This window comes from Canis lupus, chromosome 34 (genome assembly GCF_003254725.2).
Source record: "Canis lupus dingo isolate Sandy chromosome 34, ASM325472v2, whole genome shotgun sequence".
Classification (NCBI taxonomy): domain Eukaryota; kingdom Metazoa; phylum Chordata; class Mammalia; order Carnivora; family Canidae; genus Canis; species Canis lupus.
The window spans coordinates 20704212-20724164 of NC_064276.1; the positions used below are offsets into that span (position 1 = coordinate 20704212).

Sequence of the window (19953 nt, forward strand, 5' to 3'; positions counted from 1 at the left end):
TCTCTCCTGGAATGATAATATTGCACATTGAGACCTCTTAGGTCCTAAAGTGAATGTCCGAAGCTGAAGTTTATCTTTTTGTTAAGTTACTGCTTACTTTAGCACTGAGATTGCTTTGTAACTTTATGAGGATAGTACTACTTCTACAAAAGCAAGCTTTGTAGAGAGCAAACTTTTGTAGAAAAGACATACGGTTGGCCCTTGAACACCACGGGTCTGAACTGTGTGGGTCCACTTGTAGTGTATTTAAAAAAAAAATAAATACAGCACAGTATGGTAAATAAATGTGTTTTCTCTTCCTTATGATTTTCTTAATAAATTTCCTTTTCTCCAGCCTCCTTTTTTGTAAGGATGTAGTATATAATATATGTAACATACAAAATACGTGGATTTTCCACTGCTTGGGGCATCAGTGGCCCTGACTCCTTAGTTGGTTAAGAGTTAACTAGACTTCTCTTCTGTGGAACAGCCATATTTAGAAAAGAAGCTTAATTCAAACTCCAGCCAATCAAAACATTTTGTAAGATTTTTAAGGCTGTTGCTCTCTTAGAGAGGCAATTGAACATTGCTCTTTTCATTTACTGACTTATAATATGTAAAAATATTAAAATGACCCCAGAGTTGGTTTTACCCCTAGAAAATGACCCCACAGAATGCTGCATAGAAAGAATCCCACCTCTGAAGTCTTGAGACCTGGGTTCTAGGTCCACTTCTGCCTATGAGTTGATCTGTGTGCCTCCGGAAAGCTGGTGTGCTTGCCTGAGCCTCATTTTTTCCCTTTAATAACAAAAAGTTGTAAACTGTTGATTTGAAAGAAACCTGATAATTGGTCCCCTCTTTTTAATTTTTTAATTGTATAAATAATGTAATATTATGTAGGACTTAGAACAAGTAGTAGAAAGAACTGTCACCCATGATTCCACCACCTAGATACAGGTATAATCTATCATTCTTGTGTATTCCCTTGCAATCTTTAGCTATTAACATAAATTACCATAGTGCTATGTATCACTTGGCATCATACGTTAAGTATTTTCTGTATCACTGCATATTCTTGAATGATTACAATTTTAAAATCTGTTTAATATTTCATTGAGTGGTTATACCATATCTTACTTGATCATTCCATTATTTTTATGTATTGCTATGATTATCCATTATTTTATGTATTGCTATTATTTTTGTGCATAAATATAGCTTAGTCCCTCAAAAATTTTCAACATGATGTCGGAGGCTTAAGATATCAGGTCAGAGGTTAGCTTTCTATGGTTATTCAAATCCCCTGATGACTGCTATTCTAAAAGTGATTTTTCCATAACTGCAGCTGCAATGTGTGAGTGAGTCAGTATCTTGCCAGTTGTACCAACATCAGATACATCCTTTCTTTGGTATTAGCATTTCTTTGGTTATTGTAAGGTTAAACATGTCTCCTCATGTTTCATTTGCAGTTATGTTTTATATACGGCATTTAAAAATGAATACTTTGTGATCTTTGGGAACCTATTCACCCCAAAAGGAAGAGAACTTAATATAATTAGAAAGGCGAAAGATTTATACGATCCGAAGAGAAACCAGAGTATTGTATGAAGAAGAGGTTCTAGAAGTTCTTGAGTCACATGAAGGACCCCTTGAATAAATGGGAAGACACACTGTATTCTTAAATGGAAATACAGAGGTTGTTGCATACTTATTTTCCTCTACATTTCCCATAATCTCAGCACAACTTTCTTTTTTTTTTTTTAAATGTTTTTTTTTTTTAAATTTTTTATTTATTTATGATAGTCACAGAGAGAGAGAGAGAGGCAGAGACACAGGCAGAGGGAGAAGCAGGCTCCATGCACCAGGAGCCCGACGTGGGAATCGATCCCGGGTCTCCAGGATCGCGCCCTGGGCCAAAGGCAGGCGCCAAACCGCTGCGCCACCCAGGGATCCCTGAGCACAACTTTCAAGTTTATTGTTCTCTTGTCTTCACAAAAATAAATTCGAAAACTGTTTTGATAAAAAAAAAAAAAAAGGCAAAATAGCTAAGAGAAATTTGACAAACAGGAGTAACGAGGAATGAGGGCCAGCCTGGCCAGATGCTAAAGCACATTATAAAGCAACCCTAATTGAAATGATGGTGTTGGTGCTGGAATAGGAGACTATTGCAGTAACAGGACCAGCAGAGACAGAGCATCTGCACGTGGAACTGAATATGCAGTAAAGCGACAAAGCAACATCTCGAAACATTCAGAAAAGGGAGGATTATTCTAATGGCCTTGGGGTAATTGGTAGGCATTAATGAAAATGAGTTATATCATGAATATGTATGTATCCAAGTAGACTCTTCTATGAATTAGAGGTCATGTTAAACAACAACAACAACAACAACTAGAAAAGGCTTAAAAAAAGGCGAGAACAGATTTATTGTATCTGTAGTAATTGGAAGCAGTACTTTTTTTGGTTTAGAACTGGGGTTTGCAAAATTTTTCTACAGAGGGTCAGAGAGTAGCTATTTTAGGCTTTGAGGGCCAGATGGTCTCTGTCACAACCGCTCAACTCTGCCATCGTATCACCAAAGCAACCATGGACATCAAATACATGTCAAATAAATGCACAACATGTATTTATTTATTTATTTTTAAAGATTTATTTATTTAGTTTTAGAGAGAGCAAGTGAGTGGGGGGAAGGGGTAGAGGGAAAGGGAAAGAGAATCCCCAGCAGACTCCCTGCTTCATGGGGAGCCAGATGCAGGGCTCGATCTCATGACCCTGAGATCATGACCCAAGTGGAAATCAAGAATAGAACACTTAACTGACTGAGCCACCCAGGTGCCCCCACGATATGCATTTATAAGAAGAAACATAGTATTTTGAGTGCCAGTTCCCAAAGCAAGAAGATCCTTTAATTTTTCACCACACTGTGTGTGAAAAGTACTATCTCATTGTTGTCTTAATTTGCATTTCCCTCCTATCAAAGTTGTGTACGTAGTATGTCTATTTTATTTTGATTTATTTATTTTTGCTATATTTGTTTGCCATTGAGGTCTCCTTTTTGGTGAATTTACCTTAGGGTTAATTTACCTTGCTTATGTTTTTAGCTCCTTGTCACTTGATGTCCCAAGGCCCTGGAGATCTATTTCATGACTCCAGCCCATGGCAGACCAATAGGGTGCCATTTTGCTGTGTGAAATGTAACTCTTCTTGTGACTTTGCGTTTACAGGTCTGGGGCCTGATTTTCAGCTCAGACCTTATACCTGTGTCCTAAACTGGCTGCTTTCCAGTAGACTGCTTTCCAATTGTCCCTCGGTCCTGTGTTCAGATTTTGTTATGTTGACTGACTGCTTAGGCTCTCTCCACGACCTTCAAAGTTAATTGTTGCCCAAATATTACCTGAGCCTGCCTGTGCCCCTGGGGTCCCAACATCCAGCCATGGGCAAGGTCTGCCTTTGCATTTCTGTGCATCTAGGTGAGCAAACCTAGAGCTTGAGTCTCGCTCCCTCTCACTGTGCGGTTTCATAGAACTCTCAGTATTATGTTTCACTCCTGAGTTAGGAGCGATATTTCCATTTTCCAAGAGATACAGCTGAGAAAATGATGAAATCACTTGCACGCAGCCACACAAACATTCTTAGAGGACATACACTGTGAGATTATTGTAATTACTGAGGTGGAAATGTCGCTTTCTGGGTCCAGCGTGTCCATGGCCTTGGTGTGCCGCCGGCACAAAGGCTGTCCCTGCCCCTCCCTGCAATCTTTCCATTGTTGTATGTGCTACAGGAACTGAGACAATTATGACAGAGCTGAGCTGGTTTCTCTTCTCTTTTGGACATGATTGTTTGTCACAATTCTGATCACCATTTCTTCCTTCAGATTATAAAATCGTAAAAATATGGCTATATTTATATTTCCTTTTGCTGCTTTGGGCTGGAAGAGTGCCATTCATAGCTTTTGTTTGAAATCCCTTTATTAATAATCTTTCTTCACATACATCATCTGCTGTTTACGGAATGCTCTCGTGTTCAGAATTTCACCTGAAGTCCTTAAGTACCTGCGAAGTCATCAGAGCTGGGAGGGTTGTCTCCATTTTGCCGGTGAGGAAATTAAGGCCCAGTGTGGCCCGGGAGGTGCTGGCCTGAGGCCACCATGGGAACTGATACCACAGCTGCCCTTCGATGTATGACTATGTTTCTCCTGACATTTTTCTTTCTGTCTGCAAAACCGCTTCTCTTTTATGAGCTTCAGAGATTTTTCTTGTCTGGGATGTGAAGAAATTAATGACTTTTCTTGAGAGATCTAAGCATTTGCCTGTTATTTCTTTCACTCTGTTATGGGCCTGAGTACTTTCAGAAAAGAAAAGAAATGTAAATAAATATTCCCCTTTTCTACAGACAGAGAGCCAGGCATTTCCAAAGGAGATAGAGATGCTGTGAAGAAGCTGTGCTTGTTCTCTGGTAACACCATTGCAATCACAATTTTGGAGTTTTCTTCCTGCAGCTTTCCAGCTGTAGGCTGCCACTGTGCATAACATTTAGGGTCACTGATTCCTGTTCCTATTTTAACTCTACGAGTTTTGTGTATTATGTGACCTTTGTGTTTTGACCTTCAGATTTAGGGAACTGGAAATTTAGGAAGTTTTGTTAGGACTTAAATCCAAGTAAATTCCCTTGTGAGTACAAAGACCTGTAGAGATGTGGAATGTAAGCGTTGAAGGGGACTTTCATCCAATTAGCCCCCTTAATTATTAAACATGGTCAGTTAATGACAGGCGAGGATGCTGAGGTTAGATGAGGCTTCCTATGGGTTTGCTTCAAATCAGCACTGAGTGCTGCCTCCACTGTGGCATGCCTCTTCCCACCAGATTCGGGGCTCTCAGGGCTGGTGCTGGGTCAGCTCTGTGCATGGTTCCGCTCAGTGCATGGTTCTGCTCTCTAGCGATGATCCGAGCGCTTGCGTAGGCACTCAGGATTTGTTTGCACCATGAATGATTGGAACCTGTCCCTTGTTGATATTATGTCATTACTGTTATTGGCAAACAATTTTAAGGATAATGTGCAAGGCGGGGGTGAGGGTGGGACGGAGGTGGTTGTGATTTACTACAGGAAGCAAACCGCTCTAGGTATTTTAGGCAGGAAGGATTTAATACATGGTGGCAGGTGCTTCTAAATAATTGGGTGCATTGTATCCAGCAGGCTCAAGCCTGAGCTTCCAGTAATGAATCCCAGAACTACACAAGATGACTACGTTTTCCACAATCCAGGACAGCAGCGAATCATGAAGCTGTTCATCAACCCAACTGTTGGGTTGAGGAATGCGGCCCTGTACTTGTGATTACGAAGCCACGGTCAGGAAAGTAGCAGCCAGACCCTGAGACGTGGAGTCTAGCCACCCCTCTGCTGTAGCAGCTTCCTGACAACTGCAGGGCTACAGAGGAATATGGGAATGTGGATGCAGAAAAATCCCAATTCCATGGCCAGGCTTCCTGAGGAAAATAAGCCAAAGCTGCGGGAGCATGGCCTTTGTCTTACTTTTGCCTTCCAAATCTCAAGCCGATACATCTATTTTGGCAGAATCTTATCTGCGATCAAACCCTAACTGCAAGACAGCCTCTGCAATATGGCGAGTTTGAGTACTAATCCACTGCATCCAACACAGTAAAGGTCACTAGTTTCACATCTTGGGCATGTCTTCCATAAGCCTCTATGAGCTGTAGGTATGACACTAAGGATGGATTAATAATCATGTTCTATGAGACCTCTGTCAGTGCAATTAATTATATAACAGAAGGTAATGCAACCACTTTACTTTAGGGAATCCCTAAGGGAAATTCCTATTTATCAGAGAAAATGCCATAAGGAGGGAAGATCCTGAGCTGGGAGAGTATTCTAAACTGTTTTGGTTTTAAACATCTTGGAAAGTACTACAAGGAGACATGCAATATTATGATATAACAGTGCTCACCATGTCTGGGGGGAGTTCCATCTTTGGCAAGGGTTGTCAACTTTCCATCTTGTATGCTTCCTCCCTTTCCCCGCCCCTGTAGAATATACATTTAGAATTTGCAATGGAAATCAATATAAAATAGTTTCTTTAAAATAAATTAAATAGACTTATAGCCTGTGAGCCCGCATTGAATTCTTTTCACTTCATCTTCCTTAACTCTTGTGTAACCCCTATTTAGAAATGTAAGAGAATTATAAGCAATTGCCTTCACCTTTACTCCTGTACCCTAGTGAATAAATTGGGACACATTTTATTTCAATTTCTTGTCCGCTCCCTTATTTTTCCTGTTTCAAATGAAGAATCAGGCCAACCTATTGTTCTTCTACTTGAAACTTAGTAGACATGATAAAATCACTGGTAATATTGGTGGGGGTAGGTGGTAAAGATGTAATTGATGTAAACTGAAGTAAATAATCTGGTTTTCTTTAAAAAAGCAATATTCTTTCCTTCAGAAGAAAGGCTAAGTGAGTAGGATTGTTGATACTAGTTCCTGCTAGATTTCTGCTGTAGCTTGCATTCTTCTACTCCTGCAGAATCCTTCTGGTACATTCTTTCCTTCTCATGGGGAAGTACATGCTTCTGGAGCAGGAAAGCCTGAAAGCCTCCTTTACTTAGCACCAATAATTGCTTTGTCCAGTTAGCAACAGGGAGGCACGGGAGGTCTTTGGCTATATGGAGCCTTTGGAGAAGATCCTTTCACATTGAGAATTCTCTTGAACTCTGCAACCAAAACCTCATTATCACAGTGTTATAAGTAAATGACTGTATATAAGTTATCATCTAAACTGGGACACCTTTGAGAGTGAAAAGGGACATTGTTAATAATTACATCAAAACAACAAGCGTACATTGGGTGTTATGTTCACCCTAATTATAATGAACTGTGGAGGACAGCATATTGAAATGTGAAGTAATGTGATTCGAAAACCAATCTTAACTCTTTATATTCCCAAACCTTTAAGTTTACCTTCTTTTTTATGTAATAATCACTTTCTGAGCACTAATGATGGAAAGGGCTCTGTAGTAGGCACTAGGGAAAAAAAAAGAAGATGCCATCTTTGTTATTTATTTACTTGCAGTCACTATTATAATATTAGAGCAGCAGGTTTTCAGCCTGGGTCACAGCATGACCCTCCTAGGAAGGCTAGGGAAGTAGTGTGCTTTGGACTCCTCCCCGCTACCCCCCACAGAACGAAATGGAGTTTGCCAAAGGATGAATATTTAAATAAGGTGCAAGGAACTGTTCTATCAATTTGTTTATTTTGTTCTTGGGAGTTTCTTAAAATTTTGGCATGAGGAAGCATTCATTTATTTACTTTGCCAAAGAAAGTTTGCAAACTACTGGTTTGAGATTTAAAATTTTATGTTATTCTAAAGTTGTAAGGCTGGCTGTAAAAAATAAAAGGGGGGGTGCAGTGGTTGGACTTTTAAACTTGGAACACAGAAACAAACTGAGGAAAACAAATTTATCTAGAAAATTTAAAAAAGTAAAAAAAAATAATTAAATAAGCTAAGAAATTATTTTAAATATCTGGAGGGCTGCTGTGTTTCAGAGGGCTTTTGTGGTTCCAGAGCAGAGAGTTAGGACTGATAGGTGGTTTTTCTGGGGGCACGTAATTTTTTTGGCAGTTACAGCTTTTCTGCTACGGAACGGGCTGCCTTGTGAGGTGATGAATTCCTAGTCATTAGATATGTACAAGCAAATTCACAGATGGTGGTTAAGTTTGAACTTCAGAAGAAATATCTTCATAAACAGTTACATGCTTCTTGGATATTAAACTTTTGTATTGGTGAATGTTGTTGTGTACCACCTTACAGATGTATACAGTGGTGCGTGTGCGTGCGTGCGTGTGTGTGTGAGAGAGAGACAGAGATTTCCCGGAATATTAGCCAACTGAGTATTTTCTTCATTCGTTGCATTGTCTTTTTTGCATGATGGCCAATAATTGATAAAAATGCAGAAGACGCAACATCAATACTCTCATCGAGGGAGATTTAAAAGGGAATAACATTCACTGATGTCATTCTGAAACTGATCCGAAACAGCCTGGCTCGTTTTTACTCAGCTGCCATTGGTCACTGCCTCCACAGATTTTTGTCTCTGTTTCAAAATCTTGAAATAAAAGTGGAACAGCTTCCAACCTGACTTAAGAAAAAGGTCACCAGTTGAAAATGGTTTCAATTGTTTCGCTATTAAATGTGAAATTGCAAAACTAGCCTCTCTTACATAATTTGAATTTATAACACATTCTAATGAGAAGCCTGTCTGTTTTTCATACCATTTTAAATACTGAGAAATTTCTCCAGGCTCTTGGACTGGTGTTGAACAAAGATTATTATTTCAGAGCGTATGATGATGCATGAAGTTGAAGTTGAGTCTCTTTCTTTGTGTTCTAAAAGTATCTCGTGGTGCTTGAAGGTTGAAATTCTGTATGTCTCCACTCTGCCTCTTTATTTGTCCAATGTCTAGGTATTTTTATTTAGTTTTGCAATATCCTAATATTTCAACCTGAGAGTGAAGAAGATTTGGGATGTGAAAGGAATTTCAGATGAAAAGTAATAGAGAAACAAAGATTACATTGGAAACTTTATAGTAATGTTACCAAAACTCAGTAACAGTAATTAAAACTGTTAGTTTGTTAGTGTCTAAATTGTGCAAAGGCTCTAAGCTAATTTTTGAACAGTTGCTGTGACCTTAGGATACAAAGAGCATACTTGACAGGTGACAGGTTTTTGAGCAATTTCATGTTCAGGAGGCTGAAGCATAACAGTTAACTCTGTGTCTTGTTGCTATGATTCCTCTTAGGGGATTGTATGGCCTGAATAAACTTTGCTTCACAGAGTCACATGTACTATTGTCGGATGGAAATATGGCTGGAGATTTGTCAATGGTGAACTCGTGTTTAGTGAAGACAAAAATTAAATATTTCACCTTTTCCAAGTTATATCTAAAATAGATTTTTTTCTGTTATTATGTTTGTTTTCACTGGGATATTAAAGTGAGTGTTTAGTAAAGTGCAAAAAGAATTAAAAAATTGAAATCAATTAAGACATCCTTCAAAGTGCTAATAAAATCCTATGACCTGTCTAATGGGCATGACGAACTTGTAAACACATAACTAAAACATAGCATTTACATATTTGATTACAAGTTGGAACAAGTTGTCAGGGGAACACAGACAAGTGAACAGCAGTTAACTTGTGGACCTACTCACTTGGTGGTGGGTTTGGAATGAGAAGATTTCAGGTACCACCAGAGAGATTGCTAGGCCTGATTAGAGATTATATATGTGACTTTTCTATACTTATTCTTTTATCCTAGTAGAGGGGCAAGACATAAACAGGATTTTAGAACCTTTATGAAGCAGGCACTCAGAATCTCATCTTTGTAAATTCAGATTTCCTCTTTTAGTTGATTCTCTGAGCTCAAAGTCTCAAATTTGCCCCTTTCTTTTAGCCTTGGACATTAAAATAGTCTGTTAGCATCAGAGACTTAGGAGAAACTTCCTTAGGAACACATTTTTTTGTGAGCCTGGTACACCTCATAGGCATGCTGTAGCATTATAGAACATAAAATGATGTTGTGAGAGGGGATTTGGAGATCACCTTCTGATGGCTTACTATTGTGGAGCTGGAGAAACTGAGGTCCAGAGAGGGTAAATATTTTCTTGGTCACCTAGCCCAGTAGAACCATTGGTATGGAATGTGACCTGAGGGTGAGCTTTGGGTCACATGACTTTGGTGCTGATTTTCCACTTATTCTTGGAAGAGGGATTCTTTACTCCTCTGTTTGCTTTCGTACCTTTTACCCACTCTTCTAGTTATCATCCAAAAATCAATAGACTTACAGGCTTGCCTGGTGAAACTTTTCTACTGCAAATGCTTTGTGGAAGCCTAACAACTGGGTTTGAATGAATCCTCTGATATGTTTTAGCTGCTGTGTTACCTTGGAAGAGTTGCTCCGGCCTCTCTAAATCTTGGGTTTTGAATTTTCTGATTAGAAGGAACAAATCAGTCCGTATGATTTCTCACAGCTAGACTCTATGACCTCTTGGCCATTGGACCTCTTGATCCTGGCTTGTTGTCACCCATGTCTATTTTCCTGTGACTGATGGAAGTTGTGGCAGGTAATGATAGTTAGTTAGCAATTGGTTTGGTTCCATTCTCCTTTTTACCTTCTCTTGGGTGTCCTGGTCTTCCAGTGCTATTGTTTCCCTGTCATGGTCGACTGTTCCCATATCGTGTGATGTTCTGAATCTGAGATGAAATCTCAGTCAGTGTGGACACATATCTCTGTTCTGCCTCACTTTTTTTTAAAATCAGAAGCGAATGTTTACTTGTTTGGGCTGATGCTTCCCTCACTGCTGCTCTTTAGTTTACCTGGGGTCCAGGATGCGATGGGGTGTTTCTTGTCGCTAACAGTGTTGCCAGCAATAAGGATTGCGCCTTTACAGATGAATCACTGACCTCTACCTCTGAAACTAATAATACATTACATGTTGATTAATTGAATTTAAAGAATAAAAAGATAAAAACAATAAAAGCTAGCTAGGTTAAAAAAATCGTATGCAATCATTAAAAAAAAAGAGAAAATAGTATAACTATGTGTGCTGATGGATGTTAACTTATTGTGATAATCACTTCACAATGTACACATATATTGAAACATTATGTTTACACCTAAAACTGATACAATAGTACATGTTAGTTATATCTCACTTTTTTAACGAAAAATAATTGTATTGATTTATTAGGCAGAAAGAGAGAGAGCATAAGCAGAGGGAGAGGGAGAAGCAGACTCTGCACTATTAGGGAACCCAATCGGGGCTTGATCCCAGAACCCTGAGATCATGACCTGAGCTAAAGGCAGATCCTAACCAACTGAGCCACCCAGGTGCCCCAATTATATCTCAGTTTTAAAAAGGATTTGCCAAAGCACCTGGTTGGATCAGTCGATAGCATATGTGACTCTTGATCATGGGGTTTTGAGTTTGACCCCAATGTTGGGTGTAGGGATTCCTTAAAATAAAATCTTTGAAAAAATTAAAAAAAGAGATCACACCTTTAGCATTAATTGATATTCATACTAACTCTGTGCAAGGCAGGTTGGCATTATATGTGTGGTTTCTTGTCCTGCCTCCTTTCACTTTACACTCCCTGGTCAGTAGGACTTAGAGGAGTTGAGACAGGTTTGTAAGCAGCCTCAGCTCAACTTGAAGACTTGTTGGAAGAGTCATGGAACATGAAAGGTGGAATGAGTGGCAGAAGGCATCTAATCTTTTCTTTACAGATAGGGAGAGACACTGAGGTTCAAGGAGGTCAACGGACTAAAGTCATCATCAAGTCAATTAGTGGCTAAGCTAGAAATTACACCCGAGTCCTCTGCATTTAAGTCTAGAGCTTTTTCCAGTATTTCCAATTGTGTCTCCGATAGCCTATATAAAGGTTTGGCATTTCTGCAGAGTTGTTCTGTAGTCACCCCTTCCAAGTAATGCCAGCTGTCCATGCAGAGAATGGGGCGCTTAGCCAGTGCTGGGCCAAAGTTGCCTGTAGAGAGAAGTTGAGTGAATACATTGACATTTTCAGCCCATGGCAGATCCTGCTTTGCCCTTCCGGCTCTCATCTGACCTGATGCTTCAGAGGAAGAGTGATTACATTTGCTGTTCAGCTAACAATTTGTGTCATTTCCAGCCTGCCTTATTCTTTAATGTTGTCTTCCCACGCTTCCATCACATGCCACAGTGTATCTGCTTCATAATTACACTGGTGGGGACTTACCTACATCACTTGGAGAAGGTTTGCCTGAAGTACTTATTTACTTGTGCATAATAAATCTTGATTGATACCTTGGTAATCTCTGAGATCAATCTAAGATTCCCTCCCACAATGGTGAGAGGAGGAATGGAAGTAAGGAGACAGGGAAGCAGGTGACCAAAAAAAGAAGAAGAATGAAAAAGGAGGGCTGTGCTTTATTACTGATGAGCTCAGAGGAGAACTGTACATGATCTGGAGTTGCCATGATTTTGCTTGTTTGAGGCCTGTTCTACAGTCAGGGTCTTCTTCCATGGGTCAGAAGAGTTTGTGAGTAGGGTTGTTGTTACTCATCGAATCTGTCTAATCCTCCTTTGTTTTCAGAGGGGGACAGTGCCATCCCAGACAGAGGGAAGGCTACACTGCAACCTCATGACAGAGCTCCGCCTGAAAGCTGGATCTAATTCAGAAGACAAGGCATCCTCCAGCTCAATACTGAGAGATAGAAAGGATGAGTAGCTGTAGCCCAGAGAGGGAGGCACATGGTACCATTTCAACAGATCATTAGGAAAGCAGTTTTGAAATTGTAGATAGGTACTGACTTTTAGATAAAGGGGAAAGATAGTGAAACACCTCCAAAGTTTAGAAAAAAGTATTATTTAAATCTTTGTTGCTTGTTTTATTATTTTATCTTTCTAAAGATTAAAAAAATATTAGAGAGAGAGAGAGCATGAGCAGGGGATTGGGCAGAGGAAGAGGGAGAAAGCAGACTGCTGGCTGAGCAGGGAGCCCGACACGGGGCTTGATCCCAGGACTGTGAAAGCTCAGCTCAGTTTTGAGCTGAAAGCAGACACAACCAACTGAGCCACCCAGGCGTCCCTATTGCTTGTTTAAAGAAAGAAAATATTGCTAAGGGACATGAATTCTGAACTTTAGTATGCCATCAGCTACTTCTGATCTTTAAGTCAGTTAGCACCTCAGTCTCTCAAATTTTCTACCACTAAAATAGTATGTTAAAACTTGTCTCTTCCTTCAGTATCATTCATTGATTAGCAAACATTGACCAAGAGCCAGGCTCTGGGTTAATTGGCAAAAGAGATTTAGGGACTGAAGCAACATGATTTAAAGATTAATATAGATGCTCTAAGACAATTATTTTCAACCCTTCAATCAGAACACACACAAAAAGATTCCTCAGATAAGTCTAGCATATAGGTAGTCTTGAAAATTATACTTTAAGCTTATAGTACTTGGTGTTAGATGATGCCATGGAATGATTGGTTGGTTGGTTTTAAATTTTGATGATCTATGTAAATGTTTAAAGAAGTGTACGATATTGACTTTAGGAAAGAAGAAAAACTTGAGCAAACACTAGTTAGTTCTATTTTTGTGGCTGACAATGACTTGTCATTCACACAGTATCTTTAGAGAAGCTTAGTGGCTTTTAAAAAAAATAATAAATCTCACTTTACATGTAGCCCTGTTTTCTCACCTGCAGAGGAAAGGTCTTGGTCATCATATGGCCTTTTGTGGCTGTTTGTGCTCTGTTGTGCTTTGCTTAGTTTGGTCAGATTCTTGGCTTCATCAGTATGGGATCCTGTGGCTCATGATGGTTATTTGGTGGAACAGAGTAGAGAAGACATTATGGCTGAGATCCAGGAGCTAGGAATGGAGATAAGAGCAAAATCTACTTTGGATTGTGATGTGTGTGTGTGTGTGTGTGTGTGTGTGTGTGTGTGTTTCTCTCCAAACAGGAAAGTGGTACCATGATGAAGACCACGGATTTGAGGTTGAAGATCTGTGTCCAGGCTTCAGCTCTGCTCCTTGTCAGTATGTGTATCTTTGAGCAAATTATTTAACTCTTCTAGTCTTACCTTTCCTGATCTGCTGAATGTGCAGAATGATGACCCTACCTTGTATAATAGTCAAGACTGTTAGAAAATTGCTTGGCGTATAGTAAGTCCTCAATAAACTCTTGCTATTTATTGTCAGGCCGTGGCATTTTTGTACCCATTGAACAGCTAGGAGGAGAAGACCGAGAGCGTGGAGAGAGGACAATAAGTGAAGCTCTTTAGGTTCTTCTTCATCGCTTTGCATGTGACAACAGTTCCTGAAAGTCCAGTGCTCAGGGGGCCCAGCTCTCAGCCTCCCTCCAGCAGTAGGCATTTCACTCAGACCAGGCCCATTTCTCTTGTTTGCCTCTCTTGTGATGGTGTTTGCGTATTTTTGCAGCCCCTGTGGAGATCTTCCCTTTCACTTCTTGCTTTCGCAATGATTGTCAGCTTATAGTGAAACTGACCTAGAACCAGAGGAAGTAAGAGCAGGGTGAGTTTTGGTCCAGCAAAACCAGCTCTCACCACTACTTATCTTTGTGTTTATGTTGGTCGTTCTTGAAGAAGCTGAGAAACCCCAACTGACATGTGCTAGTTCATCTGTTCACTAACCTTGTGAGCTTTCTTCAAACCCATGTATCAACATAAAGGGCTGTAATTCAGGTTTCAGAGAAGGAAAGCACTGTAGAGTATTAGAGCTGATTGGGACTTTACAGACATTCATTTTGCAAATGAGTATCCTCTGTTGTTAAAGGTCACAATGGCCAACTTGAGACTAGAACTGTGGACCTGGAGACTCTATGTCTGTGCAGTTGTGTTTATCATCTTCCTTAGATCCATCCTGAACTGGTTCATGTTTCATATATAGAGTTTTTTCTCTTGTTGGATGACTGTTCAAAGATTAAAGTTCTAGCTTCTTATTTCTCTGCAGAAAACCTTTAAAAAGCAAGCTCAATTTATCTTCCAAACCTTTTCCCCAAATACTCTCCATAAGTCCCTCATTTTAGTACAACTGGTCTGTTCCCTGTCCTATGGAAAGACCTTGCTTCTTCCTTGAGCTTACATTATTTCCAGGCATTATCTTTGTTGCTCCATTTATCTTTCTGAACCAGCCAGCTTTCAAAGTCCTTGGCAGGGGCAACCCCTCCCTATGCTAGCTCCTGTCACACACCCCAGTTCTTTTTGTATGCTGTGTATTGCTTTCTTTCTCTTTTCACATATATAAATATCTCTTCTGCAGGTAGGCTTTAAGCTTCTTGAGTACAGGATGAGAATCTGATTCATCTCAGTACAGGATGAGAATCTGATTCATCTGGAGCTCAGATGCCAGGCAAATAAAGTTATTCATTCATTAAATTAACAGATATTTTTATTGAGTGTCTATCATGTATTAGGCCCTGGGACTTGAGAGTGATAATTCTTTATGCTCTTAAGGATCCAAGAGTTTAGTTTGGGATCTAGGCAAGCAGAGACAGGGTAATGTATTCCGTTACTCTGAGTACAGTATTCCAGGTGAAGACAATATTACACTTAAACTGGATGATAGAAAACATGAGTTATGTCTTTAAAGATTAGTGGGAAGTGATGATGCTCAGGATCTAAATGCTGCACGGTAGATATCATTTTTAATTGAGAGGTAGCTAGATGGAAATGGAGGGAGAGCAAACCTAGAAGAATTGGATAAATTTCTGTCAGAATATTGAAACTAACCTCACAAGAAGCATAAGGCGGCTGCAGCTATCATAGAAGTTACTGGAAATATGATTAAGATCTATTATTAAAGAAAGTATCACATCCAAACTTTACACTAAGTTCTGATAAACTTTTACAGATCAGATAATTCTAATCTCATCATTATTGAACAAATCCAAACAGTAGAAATGGATGTAGAACCCTCATATGAAACCTAATAATGATAAGGAAAACAATTAGAGAAACAACACTATAGAATGATCTTACTCACGATTCTGTGTACAAAAATTCTCTATAAAATACCATGTTTGATTCATCACATATCAAAATACTGTAACTGTGACTTAGTAGGATTTTTTCTAGAAATGCAGAGATGGTTCAATATCTGGATTTCTATCAACATGATTCATTACATTGCTAAGGTAACGGAGAGAAATAGAGATGACTGTTTCAGTGGAGGCTTAAGAAGGGAGATATAGACATTCTAAAGAGGGATGAGTAGCTGAAAAGATCAACATTCATCCATCTGCTCCTTTATCTGTAATATAGCTTTCTAGAGGCTTCCTAGCCAGGCATTGTGCTCATTTAATGAGACTACTCGGAAGCTGCCGCGTTATTGGGTCAGTCCATGTAGATTGCTTAAGTGTGATACAAGTACTAAAGAACCTGGAATTAAGCTACTTATTTTTTGGGGGGGTGGGTGGTGAGTTAGGGACATGTTCACAGCATCAGAGACATTTGAGCTGGGTCAAGATAAAAACAATAGGGCTTGGTAGAAAGTGAAGGGATGGAAATGGCAGTGTAGATGGTGGGCGCAGCAGGAGTAAGGCTGTGGGGTCAGGAGCATTCATTACAAATTTTGTGAATTGTGTCACTGGACCATGGTGGACACATAGAGGAATGGTACAGGAGATGCCATTGAGTTCATCTGCAGACAGATAGATGGCCAGACCCTGGTACTCTCAAGAGGTGGAACTGAGGGTATCTCCATGGGGAGGGCATTATCAGGGTAATATGAGGTATTGGGGGTAACTGTAAAGATGAGTCAATTATTTGCATATCGATGCTTAAGTTTTCATTTTTTTATACTTTCCCAGAAGTTGCCTGTTCTTTTATATCTGTGGCATATCTGAAAAAGCCAGGATTCTACAGTCAATTGGCAATGTAGAATTGATCTGGAAATGTGCCTCTTTGCTTTAGAAATCACTGCATCCTATATTAACCCATTTTTTTAAAGTTTCTATTTTGGAATAACTTCAGATTTATAGAAAAGTTGCAAGGATGATATTAACCCATTTTTAAAATGTACAAATAAAATTTATACTGCAAATGTGCATGGCACATGAAAGTTTTCAAATCTTTATTTTATCCTACTTGGTGCTGACCTATGCTCACTTTAGTCATGTTGAAAGCAGAACAGACACTTTCATCCCCTTTCAGTAGAAGACTAAGACTCAATTAAAAAAAATACATACACAAAACCTAGTGTTTCTCAATCCTTAAGAGATGTGCTTTTTTTTTTTTTTTTTTTTTTTTTTAATCTTCTTAAATGATTATACATGTGCAGCCGGGGTTGAGAACAATGAGTAAACCAGATTCATGGTTGTTTTCTATGTTGGTTTTGTGCTGGGCCTTCGTGGTGATTTTAGGAATATGTAAAATACGGTCCTTGCCCTTTCAAGGAACCCACAGCTTAACAAGTGTCTGTACCTTGCCTGTGCACACGGTACAAGGGAGGAAGAAGAAAGGCAGGGCCCTGCAACCAGAGTGAAAGTCCCTGTCTCCACTGGCTTCAGTAACAGAAGTCTCCGGATCCCTAGGTTAGAGCCTTCCTCTTTGATCCGAGTCATCCCCTTTCACTGGAAAACTACACTCCAACTCCAACAGTTTTCTTTCTCTTCCTTTGCATACCACTATATAGGACATAAAACCCTTTAGTAGTGTTAGCTCATCGGTTGTCTTAAAACTCGGGAGTTAGGGAGAACAAGGCTTTGTCTTAATTTCAAGGGAGTTGGGGTACCCGAGGCAGTGCTGTGGGGGAGGGGGCTGGCTATTCAAGGTCAGGGCCCTCCCCCCATGCTACCTTAGCCAACGCCCTGCCCCATCCCTCTTTGTCACCCTGTCTCTCCCTGGCCTTTATTTTTCCCTGCATTTCCAGTGTTCTTTGTCTTTACAGACATCTGGAGGTAATCATGTAGCCCTCTCAATTAATTCAGTTCAATTAATAAATTACTGGGTGGATTTGGGGCTGGGAGCCGGTGCAGGGTGCCTTCCGGGCCTCCCTGTGCTGGAGAGCTGTTGCAATCAGGCTTGGAGAGCCCTCCTCCTCGGCAAGCCTTCTGGGAGGCTCAGCCCCAGCCTGCAGGCTGCCTGGAGGGGTGACTGGCTTACCCTGACATGCAAGACAGCATGTTTCTTTCCTCTTACAGTGCATTGTAATATGATCAGAACTGCACTTTGGCTGGGCTGCTTTGCCCGATCTTAGTTTAGTTTTTCACAGATGTTCTCTAGTCCTGGGGGGCTGACCTGTTCATCACAGGTGTTGAATATTGCTAGTCCTTAGCTACTAAGTGCCAGTGTGGTCCTAGGCTTTGTGCAAACAGGGTCCTCCCTTCTCCCACCATTTGCAGGTGCCCCTGGGTGGGGAGCATAACTGCCCCTACAGAGGTATCATCTGAAAGCATCTTGATGGGAGCCGGTTAGGCCATTGTTTCAAGAATAAACTTCTGGTGCTTCCTTGAAGCTGACTGATGAAGTTCAGGTTCCCCAGGCTAGAGTGCAAAGCTGTGTGTACTTTGGTTCCATCCCATGTTTTACTTGTTTGCTAGCTACTTCTCCTTCTTCCCTCCCCAGAACACCAAAGTGTTCTTTGCTGCCCATGGTGCCACGTTGTTGACCTGGTTCAGGCCGACCTCTGCTCAGCACTCAGGGCCCCGTCTCAGGGACATCTCATTAATGAGATCTGCATTCTGTGCCCAGCCGGAAGTAATCTTACCTTTTTTTCTGCATCCCAGAAACACTTTTATTTATTTTGATCCCTCTTAGGCAGTATCACCTCACTTAGGTAACTTAATCATGATTTACTTGATGTGTGGTATCCCTTTTAATAGGTTATTAATAAAAGTGAAGATTTTTTCCAGCCTTGCTGGGATCAGAGTCTCCTCCCATAGAAACTTCTTCTGGGGGTGCCTGGGTGGCTCAGTGGTTGAGCATCTGCCTTCGGCTTAGGTCATGATCCTGAGGTCCCGGGATTGAGTCCCTCATTGGGCTCCCTGAAGGGAGCATTCTTCTGCATCTGTGTCTCTGCCTCTCTCTCTGTATCTCTCATGAATAAATAAATAAAATCTTTTTTTAAAAAAAGAAAGTTCTTCAGGTTAGGGACCATTTCTTATCATATCTATTTCCTGAAGAGTGTTAGACACTGAATAGGTAATTGTCAGAAGAGGTGCTCAAGATTGGATTGTGCTATTTTCTCCTCCAGTGAAAGTCAGTTTTTCTTCATCTTCCTCCTTCTATTCCTCCTCTCTTTCACTTTTTCTCTCTTTGTCCTCCTTCTCAGAGAGCTTTGTCAAGGTTTCACTAAGTATGGATTAAGATGGAAAGAATGTGGAACTGAGGCCGGTTGCCTCCATTTTCATGCTTTTGTGAACCGACTGTGTTTATTTCTTTCTAGTTCCAGATTCCAACGATGTCTCACCCATCTTGGCTGCCACCCAAAAGCACCGGTGAACCCCTTGGCCATGTGCCTGCTCGGATGGAGACCACCCATGCCTTTGGGACCCCCAGCATTTCGGTGTCCACACAGCAACCACCCAAGAAGTTTGCACCAGTAGTTGCTCCAAAGCCCAAGTACAACCCATACAAGCAGCCTGGTGGTGAAGGTAAGTGGGAGGATTTTAGAGTCGGGAATCCGAAGTGGGAGAGTTCAATATAATAAAAGCGATTTATTTTCATGATGTTTTGTCGGGAAAAAGTAGCTCAAGAATTCATTGTGCTTATCATAGTTAATAGACTGTCAGAGTCAAAAGAAACATCTAGAAACCACCAAAGCCAACATTTCTTTTAGGGATAAAGAAAGTGAGACCTCTTAGGGGTTCTACAGCTGTGGTTATTCAGTGACTTAGGGCTGTAGCTGAAACTAGAACCCTGGTCTCTTCATTCATCTCAGTTCCCTTCTACTCTGTTATCTCCCACCCCATCCCATTGTCTTGTGGAGACTGTGTGCCACCCAGTTGCCCCTCCCTCTTGATGTTAGACATGTGTCCCCATGTGCTGCCAAGAAGTGCTCTGATGGGAAACTCATTTGAAGTGAGGCACCTGGAATTGTGAAGACTAAAATTGTTAGGACTCACCTAGGCTGCTGTAGCATAAAGTTGTCTGGAGAGCTGTGTGAGATCTGCATTTGTTGAAAGTGTCAGGCAGATGTGAGCGAAGCCTAGTTCTAGGGGTTGTAACAGCAGAACATTCAATTCGCATAAAGCGGAGTTGGATGAGCCACGTGAGCTCCGCATCTCAGGTGTGCGTGTACCTGTGTGTTCACACATTGAGCCTCACAGGCAGCATGAGGAGTGCTGTACTGTTTGGTTGAAGAGTTTCCATATTTTTACCAATCAGTGTCAGCAGCTCATCCAAATCTGCGAAACGATGACTTATAACTGACAACAGAGGAGAAACGGTAAACTTCTGGACGCTGAG

General features: G+C 40.6%; 1 protein-coding gene across 15 annotated transcripts in view; it reads left to right on the plus strand.

Moving 5' to 3' along the window:
* LOC112645817 (LIM domain containing preferred translocation partner in lipoma) overlaps window positions 1-19953 on the plus strand; it is a 670895-nt gene that overhangs the window by 204000 nt on the left and 446942 nt on the right. For all 15 annotated transcript variants that reach the window (XM_035710426.2, XM_049105701.1, XM_049105702.1 and 12 more), the window contains one exon: window positions 18932-19139. In XM_035710426.2, the coding sequence (XP_035566319.1) occupies window positions 18947-19139 (193 nt within the window). In that variant the 5' untranslated portion in view covers window positions 18932-18946. The remainder of the gene's footprint in view (window positions 1-18931; window positions 19140-19953) is intronic.